This window comes from Gymnodraco acuticeps, unplaced genomic scaffold (assembly GCF_902827175.1).
Source record: "Gymnodraco acuticeps unplaced genomic scaffold, fGymAcu1.1, whole genome shotgun sequence".
Classification (NCBI taxonomy): domain Eukaryota; kingdom Metazoa; phylum Chordata; class Actinopteri; order Perciformes; family Bathydraconidae; genus Gymnodraco; species Gymnodraco acuticeps.
In genome coordinates this window covers 39,735-55,000 of record NW_022991027.1, presented here as the reverse complement: position 1 = coordinate 55,000, position 15,266 = coordinate 39,735, and the positions used below count along the sequence as shown (strand labels likewise).

Genomic DNA, 15,266 nt, shown 5'->3' with positions numbered 1-15,266 from the left:
TTGTCTGGAGGTTTTTGAGTGAGTGTGTGTGTGTGTGTGTGTGTGTGTGTGTGTGTGTGTGTGTGTGTGTGTGTGTGACAATGAATGTACATTGAGGAAGGAGAAAGCAAGTGTGTTTATGTGTGCATGTATTACTTGTCGGTCTGAAGGTGTGAGAGCCAGTGAGTCAAAGAGGGTGTGTGTGTGTGTGTGTGTGTGTGTGTGTGTGTGTGTGTGTGTGTGTGTGTGTGTGTGTGTGTGTGTGTGTGTGTGTGTGTGTGAGAGAAAGATAATGTACATAGAAGAAGAAGAAAGCTGCATATATTGTACGTCTGTTGGGACGTGTGTGTGGGAGAAAATCAATGTATGTGGGATAGAAAAATGTGTAATTCCCTGTGCATGAATTGTCTGTCTGGAGGTGTGTGTGTGTGTGTGTGTGTGTGTGTGTGTGTGTGTGTGTGTGACTCACTGTGACTCAGAGGATGTGTGTATCCATACAATGATTGTATGTGAAAGAAGAAGCAGGTGAGTGTGTTTCTGTTTGCATACTGTGTACATGTCCGTCTAGATATGTGTGGGTGTGTGTGTGTGTGTGTGTGTGTGTGTGTGTGTGTGTGTGTGTGTGTGTGTGTGTGTGTGTGTGTGTGTGTGTGTGTGTGTGTGTGTGTGTGTGTGTGTGTGTGTGTTGGCATGGAATATTAAATTCAATATATATGTAAAATGTACATGGTAAAATGTGTGGTTTGAAGTCTGAGAGAAGGAGCAGAGAGTTCTGAGAGGTGAGTTATTATAAAGTGGCTTTGCAGCCGGCATATCATTCTGAATGACTGCTATCGCTCAGATACTCACACTAAGACGGGTCTGACGGCGTTGTTCATGTTTCCGTACGCAGCTCGTCCCAGCAGCTCTCTGAAGCAGCTCTCTGCCAGCGCTGAGGGGTTCTCCTCTCCCTCCTGACCCACCGAGGGGGTGCCGGGGTGCCCCGCCCTGCAGAGACAAACAGAAACACGGGTCAGAGGGACAGTGAGACTCATGGTGAGGGAACGCACTCAAAGGCATCCAATAGCCTGCATGGTCATCAATGGGGTGACACTTCTAAGTCTATGAGAAAAGGACCTCACTTTGTACGTAATTTAACTTCCCCAGTTAGGTTTTACCAACTTCAGAATCAAATCAAGTTTTATTTATACAGCACATTTATAAACGATTTTTTATGGAGCCAAAGTGCTGTACTAAAAATAACAGCCTACAGTAGAGACACTTTACAGCAAATACAACAACACAGACTGTTCAGAATATCAGTGTGAGAAACATGACACCCTCTATCCTTAGACCCTCTGTCCTTAGACCCTCTGTCCTTAGACCCTCTGTCCTCAGACCCTCTGTCCTCAGACCCTCTGTCCTCAGACCCTCTGTCCTCAGACCCTCTGTCCTTAGACCCTCTGTCCTTAGACCCTCTGTCCTTAGACCCTCTGTCCTTAGACCCTCTGTCCTTAGACCCTCTGTCCTCAGACCCTCTGTCCTCAGACCCTCTGTCCTTAGACCCTCTGTCCTCAGACCCTCTGTCCTCAGACCCTCTGTCCTCAGACCCTCTGTCCTTAGACCCTCTGTCCTCAGACCCTCTGTCCTCAGACCCTCTGTCCTCAGACCCTCTATCCTTAGACCCTCTGTCCTTAGACCCTCTGTCCTCAGACCCTCTGTCCTCAGACCCTCTGTCCTTAGACCCTCTGTCCTTAGACCCTCTGTCCTTAGACCCTCTGTCCTTAGACCCTCTGTCCTTAGACCCTCTATCCTTAGACCCTCTGTCCTCAGACCCTCTGTCCTCAGACCCTCTGTCCTTAGACCCTCTATCCTTAGACCCTCTGTCCTTAGACCCTCTATCCTCAGACCCTCTGTCCTCAGACCCTCTGTCCTCAGACCCTCTGTCCTTAGACCCTCTATCCTTAGACCCTCTGTCCTTAGACCCTCTGTCCTTAGACCCTCTGTCCTCAGACCCTCTGTCCTCAGACCCTCTGTCCTCAGACCCTCTGTCCTCAGACCCTCTGTCCTTAGACCCTCTATCCTTAGACCCTCTGTCCTTAGACCCTCTGTCCTTAGACTCTCTATCCTTAGACCCTCTGTCCTTAGACCCTCTGTCCTTAGACCCTCACATCGTACAAAGAAACACTTCCAGAGAAAACCCACAGTTTAAAGGGAACAAGGGAGAAACCTCAGGGAGAGCAACAGAGGAGGGATCCCTCTCCCAGGACGGACAGACGTGCAATAGATGCCGTGTGTAAATCCAAGAGATAATACATTTTACAGCATATAGACCGAATGTTAGGAAATGCATGTGTCTGTAATAAGAAGATGAATCCACGAGGATGTCAGCTACAATCCTGTGGAAGCCATCAGGGAAGCAGCATGGCGAGACCCAAGGCAGGACCGCAGAGACAGGTTCAGCCACGACCCGAAGTCCACGACTTAATCCAGAACTCAGGATTGGATCAGAAGCATAAAAGTCAGATTGAATAGAAGTCTATGAGAAAATTACCTCACTTTGTACGTAATTTAACTACCTCAGTTAGGTTTTACCAACTTCAGAAGATGAATAACTGCTGTGCTATTATATCTGAATATATGCAATATACTTCAGACAGAAAGGACTGGAAGCTGATCACATCTCTAGAAGCAGAAACATGGGTCAGAGTGAGACTCATCGTTTCCTGAGCAAAGAGACACAGAAACGGTGAGGGAATGTTTGTGCGTAATTACATTAAATGGCCAGCGGAGGGCGATAGTGTTGGTTGCATAAGAGCCAGATTGAATAGAAGTCTATGAGGCATTTGTCATATTCTTGTTGTGCTTTTTGGGATATTTTTGTAAATTTAAATGTTTTATTTTATTATTTGCACATTTATTTATTTATTTTCTTGACATTTGATATAAAACATTTTAATTATATTATTTTTACATTTTATATTTTAAATGTATTTATTTACTTAGGTTTTTTAAATATATGTTATACACTAATAACAGATGTATAATAGTTCTTTATTTGCTCATGTCTTCACATCTTAATACCTCTCAGAGAATTCCTCGAGTGTGTATCTTGACAATAAACCTGATTCTGATTCTGAGAGACTACAAGCCAAGAATCAATTCTTCATATCAGAGCACAAATCTGTAAAGAGGGGGAGGATCAGAACGCAATAGCATTTATTAAAAATAAAAAAACCTTCAGGATATGAAAGAAAAATGAAGGACTAAAATCAATCAGAGCATCTGAGAGAAAAGAGGAATCAAATGAGAGTATCGACCAGTGTGTGTGTGTGTGTGTGTGTGTGTGTGTGTGTGTGTGTGTGTGTGTGTGTGTGTGTGTGTGTGTGTGTGTGTGTGTGTGGGGTAGCTTTATATCAGCAGAGAGAAACACAACAAAAAAAGTGTGCAGCAGAGAAATCAGGTCCTACAGATTTACAAAAATATATGTAAACATCAGCAGGAGAGGACTCTTTAAAGTAGAGACACTACATACTGATATACACCTGAACATCAGCAGGAGAGGACTCTTTAAAGTAGAGACACTACATACTGATATACACCTGAACATCAGCAGGAGAGGACTCTTTAAAGTAGAGACACTGCATACTGATATACACCTGAACATCAGCAGGAGAGGACTCTTTAAAGTAGAGACACTACATACTGATATACACCTGAACATCAGCAGGAGAGGACTCTTTAAAGTAGAGACACTACATACTGATATACACCTGAACATCAGCAGGAGAGGACTCTTTAAAGTAGAGACACTACATACTGATATACACCTGAACATCAGCAGGAGAGGACTCTTTAAAGTAGAGACACTGCATACTGATATACACCTGAACATCAGCAGGAGAGGACTCTTTAAAGTAGAGACACTACATACTGATATACACCTGAACATCAGCAGGAGAGGACTCTTTAAAGTAGAGACACTACACACTGCTATACACCTGAACATCAGCAGGAGAGGACTCTTTAAAGTAGAGACACTACATACTGATATACACCTGAACATCAGCAGGAGAGGACTCTTTAAAGTAGAGACACTACATACTGACATACACCTGAACATCAGCAGGAGAGGACTCTTTAAAGTAGAGACACTACATACTGATATACACCTGAACATCAGCAGGAGAGGACTCTTAAAGTAGAGACACTACATACTGATATACACCTGAACATCAGCAGGAGAGGACTCTTTAAAGTAGAGACACTACATACTGATATACACCTGAACATCAGCAGGAGAGGACTCTTTAAAGTAGAGACACTACATACTGATATACACCTGAACATCAGCAGGAGAGGACTCTTTAAAGTAGAGACACTACATACTGATATACACCTGAACATCAGCAGGAGAGGACTCTTTAAAGTAGAGACTCTACATACTGATATACACCTGAACATCAGCAGGAGAGGACTCTTTAAAGTAGAGACACTACATACTGATATACACCTGAACATCAGCAGGAGAGGACTCTTTAAAGTAGAGACACTACATACTGATATACACCTGAACATCAGCAGGAGAGGACTCTTTAAAGTAGAGACACTACATACTGATATACACCTGAACATCAGCAGGAGAGGACTCTTTAAAGTAGAGACACTACATACTGATATACACCTGAACATCAGCAGGAGAGGACTCTTTAAAGTAGAGACAATACATACTGATATACACCTGAACATCAGCAGGAGAGGACTCTTTAAAGTAGAGACACTACATACTGATAAACACCTGAACATCAGCAGGAGAGGACTCTTTAAAGTAGATACACTACATACTGATATACACCTGAACATCAGCAAGAGAGGACTCTTTAAAGTAGAGACACTACATACTGATATACACCTGAACATCAGCAGGATAGGACTCTTTAAAGTAGAGACACTACATACTGATATACACCTGAACATCAGCAGGAGAGGACTCTTTAAAGTAGAGACACTACATACTGATATACACCTGAACATCAGCAGGAGAGGACTCTTTAAAGTAGAGACACTACATACTGATATACACCTGAACATCAGCAGGAGAGGACTCTTTAAAGTAGAGACACTACATACTGATATACACCTGAACATCAGCAGGAGAGGACTCTTTAAAGTAGAGACACTACATACTGATATACACCTGAACATCAGCATGAGAGGACTCTTTAAAGTAGAGACACTACATACTGATATACACCTGAACATCAGCAGGAGAGGACTCTTTAAAGTAGAGACACTACACACTGATATACACCTGAACATCAGCAGGAGAGGACTCTTTAAAGTAGAGACACTACATACTGATATACACCTGAACATCAGCAGGAAAGGACTCTTTAAAGTAGAGACACTACATACTGATATACACCTGAACATCAGCAGGAGAGGACTCTTTAAAGTAGAGACACTACATACTGATATACACCTGAACATCAGCAGGAGAGGACTCTTTAAAGTAGAGACACTACATACTGATATACACCTGAACATCAGCAGGAGAGGACTCTTTAAAGTAGAGTCACTACATACTGATATACACCTGAAAATCAGCAGGAGAGGACTCTTTAAAGTAGAGACACTACATACTGATATACACCTGAACATCAGCAGGAAAGGACTCTTTAAAGTAATGAAAACCCATGGTTGTGCTTTAGTATGGGCCTTTTCTCCTCTAGTAGATCTTGTAGCTCTACAAACTGAACACGGTAAAACGTCTTGTAAACAAACGAGTCCTCAGTTCTGGCAGGACACCAAAACGGCCTCCCGTTATGTGTGATATCTATGAAATAATGCGACAGTAAATCACGTACAGATGGACCGTGGGCAGCGGGGTCTCCGGAGGGAAACATTGCAGTTACTGTATCCCACACAGCAGGAAATGAAACGCTCGTTAGGAGCAGCGACAGAAATGGACATCTCTGCTTTAATAGAAGGAGGATTGGTGATGTTTAATGAAGTGGCTGGAGAAAATAACTGGTTGCTTATGATAAGAATACAAAGTGAGTGTTAGTGAGTCCTGAAAACCCCTCTATATAAAGTATAGAGGGGTTTAAGGAGGCTCGCCACACCTCATAATGAATCTGAGGAAAAGGGAAGACAATGAGGTCTTGCAGAAATGTCAGTGCGATGGTGCAGATCCTAAATGCTGCCATGACTTTGGATATTTGGCAGGAGTTGTGAACTAAAAAAAACGACATGACTTTAATAACTGAAGAATAATAAATACAAGAGCTTTGTGTTTTGAGCTTTCATCGCTAAAAATGGACCAAATTAAAAAACCCATTCACTGCAGATTAACTTTTAATTTCACACTGTTTTAAAGGGGATTTTCTCAAAGTATAATTACAGTTTTGGTTCCAACGAAAAGCAACGTTTTACCACAGCAATTTAGTCATGTGTGTTTAATATGAGAAAAATAAAGTTATACATGGTGGTTTACATAAAACACACACCAAAAATCACAACCCTGTTATGTGCCTACAACAGTATGATGCTATCGTTTTAGTAATTGGATGGTATGCATTTATTACCTATTAATATACGAGGTAAAAAGCTAAATATTGTATAAGACGACCACTCCACGGTGAGAAAATTGGAATCAGTTATTATTCAGGACTCGATTGACAATATTTGTTAAACATAATGTTATAGCTCTTAAATGTGTGTGTTTGGACGACAAGAAATGAACGAAACAACAACACACGTTTTTTCCTCTGGAGCAGTTATTCCCTGACGTCTAACTGTGTTTTTGTGGAGCGAGCGGAGACACACTGAAAAAACAAATGTGTGTGAATGCTGGATTATGCTGAGCTGCTTGGTGGAAGGAAAGGCCCATAATAACAGTGTTTTTAAACTACTGTAATGGACCATTTTAACCGCATGGAAAGCAGCTCTTGATCAGTGAATTACCAGAGGTGGAAAAAGTATTCAGATTAAAGTATTAAAAGTAGAGTAAAAGTATTAATACCACACTGTAGAAATACTCAAATCTGCCTTTTATTAACCTAATTATTTCCTTGTCTCTCGTGTAAAGCACCAATCAAAGCACAAAGCGCCTCAAACGTGAAGCTGTGGATAATTTAAGGGGATTTTTCTTTAAAAAAAGGGACTTTGAAAAAGTTCAACAATATAAATCCTTTTTTGACATTTCTATACAATTATGTTATGGCATAGTAGCTCCACAAAGCTGCTGTTTGCACGGATAAAAGGTTTTCAACACAGTTAGACTACGTTTCTTTTTCAGGAACAAGTCCTGTTTCTCGCTTGAAGCCAGGAAAAGGCTCTGTGACCTTTGACCTGTGCTGGACTATGGTGATTTGATCTATATGAATGCACCTGCCTATCGCCTGAACAAGTTAGATGCCACCTATCACAGCGCACTGAGATTTGTCACAAATTGTAAAGCACTTCCTCATCACTGTACCCTGTATGCCGAGGCAGGTCTGCCTTCACTTACTGTAAAGAGGCTCAGTCATTGGTACACGTTTATTTATAAAGCTTTGTTGGGTAAACTCCCGTATTATATCTGCTCTCTGATAACACAGAGAGTTGCAAGCAGCTATTGTCTGAGATCGCATGATGTAGTATTGTTAGATGTGCCAAGAGCAAGGACTGTCTTAGGGAAGACAGCTGTTATGTGCGCAGCTCCACTTGCTTGGAACAATCTTCAGCAAGAATTGAAACTGAGCAATCTCATTCCTCTGCATGTCTTTAAAGCTAGGCTAAATGAAATGCTCGTTGATACTATGGCCACTTGTAAATGTCTATAACTATGTAAATGTATCCTGTAAATATAATGTATAATGTCCTTTATTGTTTTATGTTTCATGTGGAACCTATATGCTGCAGGTCTCCCTTGAAAAAGAGATCTATGATCTCAATGGGACCAATCTCGTTAAATAAAGGTTTGAAATGAAATGAAAAGAGATGTTCCCCGAGGTGATGGACGCACCGCAGCTGAATGGATATATGCACCATAATTATATACACGCATTATGTGAATTCCATTAAAATCATGGAAGATCAGATTGGTTGATTGGACAGTTAGAAGAGGGAAGGGAACCAAACCCGTAGGAAACGGCATTTTCGGTTTCCTCTTTAGATTTGCATACAAAGACTCTACAACCGTTATTAATTGGACCTTATTTGTAGAGACATTCTTGAAAAACGGTCTACAAAAGGCCTGTTTTATATCAATGGCTTTAATCGACGCAAAGATATTTCTCATGCCTCAGTATTCGGTCTACTTGTAAACCCAGAAATATTTAGTAACACAAAGGTTTTGTAAGAAATGCATCTTTAAGGGGAGCCTAGAAACTTTGGGTGTTGATTGCATAGGTTGTGCTAATTAGTATTCACTAGCACAACCACATGTATGACAACCTTTCAACAAGAACTTTTGGACACTATTGGAGTGGTTTCTTTTTTTTTTTTAGGTTGCTAGATCTATTTTTAAAATGTTTAAGATCCAGGATGCAATGGAAAACAAGCATGACTTAAATCCTGGGTTCTCAGGAGGTCAATGATTGCAGGTGTTACCCTTCTGCAGGGTGAAAGGCAGACATAACATCTACTGTTTGTTCTTCAGCTCATCCCTCAGGTGTTTGAGGAGTACAGTTCAAAGCCTGGTCAAGATCTTCCACACCAAACTGGGAGAATCATGTGTTTGTGGAGCTGGCTTTGTGAACGGCAGGATAGGAACATATCTAAACACGCTTCTCTCCAAATAAGCACGCATAATATTCAGGTTCTTAAATGTCGGAAAAGACGGTAAAAATAGGCGGCAGACTCATTACCAGTGGACGAAGAAGCCTTTCTGTTTTTTAACTACGAAGTGTTACTTTGACGTGACAATGTGCGTTTTGAACCTCATAAATTAGAATTATCGTCCAAGTCCTGGCTGATTTCATTCATTAATGTAATCACTTAAACATTTGGCATAGCATCGCGCTGAAAAACAGGGCAACAAAGATCCTTTGTGACCCTGGTTTCATGTTACTATCTCTGCCGATTCCTCGTCGTTTGTCCCAGCCGATGTTACCAAAAGAAGTTCACTTTTTCCCTAACAAATTACCATCCATATGCAGGTTTTATATGTCATATTGTAAATGTTAAAATACAATAATAATTGTGCAACTTATAGTCATTACATCTCACTGGAAAAGGGGCAACAGTTGACGCTTTGACCCTGGTTTCATGGGGTTACCATCACTGCTATTCGGAGCTTTCATTTCAGGTATTTCTGGCATTTGTCCGAAGAATTAATGCAGATTTCCACTTAATTAGAAAGAAAGATGTTAGCAAATTTAAGGGTTTTTTCAGTGGTAAAGGGGCCTTAAAAATCATGTTTGCAGGCAGAATTAAGATGTATCTTTGTTGTAATGAAGAGGTCTAACAGCCTCCGAAATGATCACAACGTTAAATAAACACCTCTCAAAAACACTGCAAAATATAACCTTCATTTTTTGCAGGACTGGTTAGTCTCGCCATGTTCAGTCCGTCCTTCTAAGGGACAGTTGTTGGTCTGCACTTTGCACCAGTTCTGTTTTGGGATGGTCACAGGCCGGCTGGGCTCTCACATGTAGGTCAAACGGATTTGAACTTGTTCAGTTCAAACCGAGTACAAAGGCTCGCAGGCAGCTCATTTAAAAGAAAAAAATCCTCTTTTCATGTGCTAATAACGTCCACACTTGGTGAAGGTTGTTGGGAAGGTGATTCCTTTGATGCAGAGAGTGACACATCCCATCAAAGAGAGGCCTGTTATGCAAATGCAGAGTTAAAAAAGGGGGGAATACATCCCAAAAGTGTGCTATATTTATATCGTCACGGTTGGTTTGACAAATTTGTAGACGCCAACAATAAAGCTGTGCAAGGATGTCGTATTTCTGTGTTGGGCCCTGAAGGCAGCATCTCCCTGGTTCAATGGGATTTCTCCATGTGATTTTGGATTATGTCAGAACATAATCTCTTTTTCAAACAAACTTTTATGATTCTTACACATTTAGTTCATCAGGATAATCTCCACATATAGAGCGGTGCAGTGACGAGTCCTAAAACCAGGAAGTGAGTCAGCATTTCTCCACTTCCTGTTCCCTCGTCTCAGAGCCAATGGGATCTCTCCATAGGGTTTAGGAAACTAGCTGAACTAAGGTCTGTGGTTGAGACACATTGAAGAGACGGATCACGTTTTGTTCTACGACATTAAATCCATCAGCAGTGACCCCACTGGTGATTTCTGAAGAGTGGACGTGTCTGAAAAACGATGGTTGTTACCAAGTGGCTGAATAGGACTACAGAAGTCGTGGAGGCCGTTGTACGTCATTACGCCGAACACGTAAACACTCCTCTAAGTTAGTTTCTGTTCTGCTTGAAAGCAAGTCCCTGCCTCCTGCGGACTGTTCAAACAAACGCTTCAACTCGTTCCATCTAGAATCTGTATGTTTGAATATGGATCTGAAGTTGGCGTGACGTTGAAGTCGTGCTGCTGGACTCGCTGTAGTTCCTTTATAGCATAACGTTAGCATTTTGCTTCGATTTGATTTATGATTCGAAAATTATAAAAGTAGGGAAGACATGTGGAGATTATCCGGCTGAACAAAACGTGCATTTATCAAACAGCTTCGTTTTCCACAGATCTTATTTCGAGCTCTTTTCAAAATCCTATGGAGAAATCCCGTTGCTTTTTAGTCGAGGGAACCAGCAGCTTAATTTAGGTAAATACGTCATGCCTGCACCGCTCTATAAACACCACTTAAGCTAAAGGAGGCTAATGTTGGGCTATAAAGGAACTACAGCACGGTCACATGACTTCACGTTACCACCGCTAAGCTAAAGGCGGCTAATGTTGGGCTATAAAGGAACTACAGTACGGTCACATGACTTCACGTCACCACCGCTAAGCTAAAGGTGGCTAATGTTGGGCTATAAAGGAACTACAGCACGGTCACATGACTTCACGTGACCACCGCTAAGCTAAAGGAGGCTAATGTTGGGCTATAAAGGAACTACAGCACGGTCACATGACTTCACGTCACCACCGCTAAGCTAAAGGAGGCTAATGTTGGGCTATAGAGGAACTACAGCACGGTCACATGACTTCACGTCACCACCGCTAAGCTAAAGGCGGCTAATGTTGGGCTATAGAGGAACTACAGCACAGTCACATGACTTCACGTCGCCACCGCTAAGCTAAAGGTGGCTAATGTTGGGCTATAAAGGAACTACAGCACGGTCACATGACTTCACGTCACCACCGCTAAGCTAAAGGTGGCTAATGTTGGGCGTGATGACGTTTAGTTGTCTCATTTAGACACTTGTCAGTTTTTAAATTCAGCAGTGGAATATTTCCTGACGTGTTTTATGTTGTAGAATAAAATCTCTTCAGCTTGTGTTAACCACAGACCTTATTTCAGGCCAAAAAACACATTCAGGAAACCATTGACTTCCAGACCAGGAGACATGAAGTGGTACAAAGATGTGTTTTTCTCCCCAGTTTTAGGACTCATTCCTGCACCAGTCTTTTTAGGGTTTAAGGAGATCCATCACCCAGACACAATCTCCTCCAAACACCAAATAATGATGGAGACTCCTGGTGGGGTCGGATCACCTCCTAACCCCTTAACTCCTCCACATGTGATGACAGGAGATGCAGCTACTTGTAGGGCTTTAGGTAGAGAAAAGTCAGCAGGAGAAGAAGACAAACTCAGAAGAAAGAAGAACAGAGTCCAAAAATAGATTTTAGTTCACATGGAAACCACCCGAGTGAGACAGAGAGGAAGTCACAGTGAGAGCAGAAAGAAAGGAGAGGGAATTCAAACTGAAAGGGAGGAGAAGGGATGACAAGATGAGGAGTAGAAATACATGAAGGCTTGTTGTTTTTAATATTGTGGGTTTTGCTGTAGTGTTTCATCTGTTTTGACATATTTTGTTAGTAAGCTATTTCCTTGGCCAGGTGGTTCTGACGTCAATGGGACTTTCTTTGTTGAATCATGCATACAACCCTGTAGGAAGTTGTTGGGCTTGTTTTGCCACTTTTTCCAGGTAAAGAAATTGATAATTGCATATATTTCACTTGGTCGAGTTGCAAATGCAGCATTGTCTATATATGATGCTTTGTTTTGGGGGGTGTTCCCACTCCTGTAGTGTGTTCTATAGGTTTTAGTGCATGTAAATGGTCTGCAAAGACTAAAATCCCTGTGTCCCCTTCAGAGGGAGTTCCTCTCCGCCTTAAACCCTATATAGTTGTCCCTTACTTCTGGAACACTACCCTTATGTCCTTGTATAGATACCAGGGTCTTTCTACATTTTATGAAAACTGATTATTTCGAAAGTTTGACTTATATTTTGTGGAAAGAAATTGTGCACATTTGTACTCCTGATGTCTATCAATATGTAATGTTGGTTATGTTGATTATTAATATATATTCTATTATATAATGAAGCAACTGTCACAAAACCCAATTTCCCGCTGGGATAAATAAAGTATTTTCAGATTGTCTTACTATGTGGGAGATGAGAATATAACAGAGAGAAGAGGGCTCTGGAGAACAAAGAATACATGAAGGTGAAAACATGAGTAAGAATAAATAAAAAGGACTTAAGGTGGGTCGACAGGTGAGCCCAGCGTTAAGCTTCCTGTCCTCGTTGATCTCGGTCATAAATCCTCCCGGCCTAAAAACAGCGAGCAGCGTTCCCATTCCCAGAATCTGAGGGGATGAGGAGATGCAGACACTCTTCACATGTCCAGGATTTCTGCCTCCTGCAGAGCCGGGTTTGAGGATCGAAAGAATATAACGAGGTCTGAGGAGAGCGGCGGCTTTAATTCCCGGGATCGAGTTCAGACCGAGGTTTATTTTCCTGCAGCCGACACTGATCCAACAGCTGGAGGACCTCTCCTCACACTGCAGGCAGCCGGAGTTACAGAGGTTAAAGTTCAGAGCTAATGTTGGGCTATAAAGGAACTACAGCACGGTCACATGACTTCACGTCACCACCGCTAAGCTAAAGGTGGCTAATGTTGGGCTATAAAGGAACTACAGCACGGTCACATGACTTCACGTCACCATCGCTAAGCTAAAGGTGGCTAATGTTGGGCTATAAAGGAACTACAGCACGGTCACATGACTTCACGTCACCACCGCTAAGCTAAAGGTGGCTAATGTTGGGTTATAAAGGAACTACAGCACGGTCACATGACTTCACGTCACCACCGCTAAGCTAAAGGCGGCTAATGTTGGGCTATAAAGGAACTACAGCACGGTCACATGACTTCACGTCACCACCGCTAAGCTAAAGGTGGCTAATGTTGGGCTATAAAGGAACTACAGCACGGTCACATGACTTCACGTCACCATCGCTAAGCTAAAGGCGGCTAATGTTGGGCTATAAAGGAACTACAGCACGGTCACATGACTTCACGTCACCACCGCTAAGCTAAAGGTGGCTAATGTTGGGCTATAAAGGAACTACAGCACGGTCACATGACTTCACGTCACCACCGCTAAGCTAAAGGCGGCTAATGTTGGGCTATAAAGGAACTACAGCACGGTCACATGACTTCACGTCACCACCGCTAAGCTAAAGGCGGCTAATGTTGGGCTATAAAGGAACTACAGCACGGTCACATGACTTCACGTCACCACCGCTAAGCTAAAGGTGGCTAATGTTGGGCTATAAAGGAACTACAGCACGGTCACATGACTTCACGTCACCACCACTAAGCTAAAGGCGGCTAATGTTGGGCTATAAAGGAACTACAGCACAGTCACATGACTTCACATCACCACCGCTAAGCTAAAGGCAGCTAATGTTGGGCTATAAAGGAACTACAGCACGGTCACATGACTTCACGTCACCACCGCTAAGCTAAAGGCGGCTAATGTTGGACACGATGAAGTTTAGCCGTCTCATTTAGACACTTCAAATGAACCAATGGAATATTTACTGACGTATATTAGGTTGTAGAACATTTCTTCAGCTTGTGTTAATCACAGAACTTATTTCAGTCATCCTTTACAGCTGGTTTTCATAATGTTAGCTATATGTTGTTGGTATCAACCCGTGGAATTCATCATGCCGTTAAGTTAAAGAGGGCTGAAGCTAGTTAGCCTAGCTTACTATTGTTAGCTCCACTAGATTTAATTTGTAGTTCATTTATTGTACAACCTGCTGAGTCATCTGCCAGAAGTTTAGCCAGTGGAAAAATACAATCAAATTACAGTAAAACATTGTCAGTCTGTCCTCCCTAAAAGAGCGTATTTATAATATAATTGCAATTAAAGGGGGAACTGTCGCTGCAGAACCTCGTATATACAAATACATTGTCCACATTGCTCTCCATACTGTCTTTCTAAAACTAACTGCAATGACCTTGAACACCTTCTGATTCTTAACCCTCCTTGTTAACTCAAAGTGACAGGAAGGAGGAATCACAACAGGACTGTAAGAGCAGTAAATCTCCCACAACACTGCCCACATGTGATAAGAGAAATGTAGGCAAAGAAAGGTGTTTTTCTGACGTGAGTTATGATCAAGTGAAGCTCAAGGGCAGGAGGGTAAAGCCATATTTGTGTTTACATTGGTAACAGCTGTCTGAATGTGTTTGCCTTTGTGATTGTGTGTGTGTGTGTGTGTGTGTGTGTGTGTGTGTGTGTGTGTGTGTGTGTGTGTGTGTGTGTGTGTAGTACCTGTCCAGGTCGTCGCTGTCCTGCATGTTGAACAGCATGGAGGGGATCAGTTTGTCCATATGCTGAGGCTCCCAGATGATGGCCTGCAGCTCGTCGTTCACCGTCTTCCTCACAACGCCCTGCAGACCCTTAATCCCTGCAATACGGATCCTGAGACAGAAACAAAGAAATGGCTTCAAACGGACTTAAAATGTATTTTATATAATAATAATAATAATAATACATGGGTTTTTATAGCGCTTTTCCTAATGCTCAAAGATGCTTAAATACACCTGAACATCAGCAGGAGAGGACTCTTTAAAGTAGAGACACTACATACTGATATACACCTGAACATCAGCAGGAGAGGACTCTTTAAAGTAGAGACACTATATACTGATATACACCTGAACATCAGCAGGAGAGGACTCTTTAAAGTAGAGACACTACATACTGATATACACCTGAACATCAGCAGGAGAGGACTCTTTAAAGTAGAGACACTACATACTGATATACACCTGAACATCAGCAGGAGAGGACTCTTTAAAGTAGAGACACTACATACTGATATACACCTGAACATCA

General features: G+C 42.1%; 1 protein-coding gene across 1 annotated transcript in view; it reads right to left on the bottom strand.

Moving 5' to 3' along the window:
- The window catches only part of efr3a (EFR3 homolog A (S. cerevisiae)), a gene marked incomplete at its 5' end in the record, with an annotated part of 98,930 nt that overhangs the window by 51,570 nt on the left and 32,094 nt on the right, over positions 1–15,266 (bottom strand). The window contains 2 exon segments of the mRNA XM_034236340.1: positions 829–966; positions 14,700–14,849. Of these exon segments, the coding sequence (XP_034092231.1) occupies positions 829–966; positions 14,700–14,849 (288 nt within the window).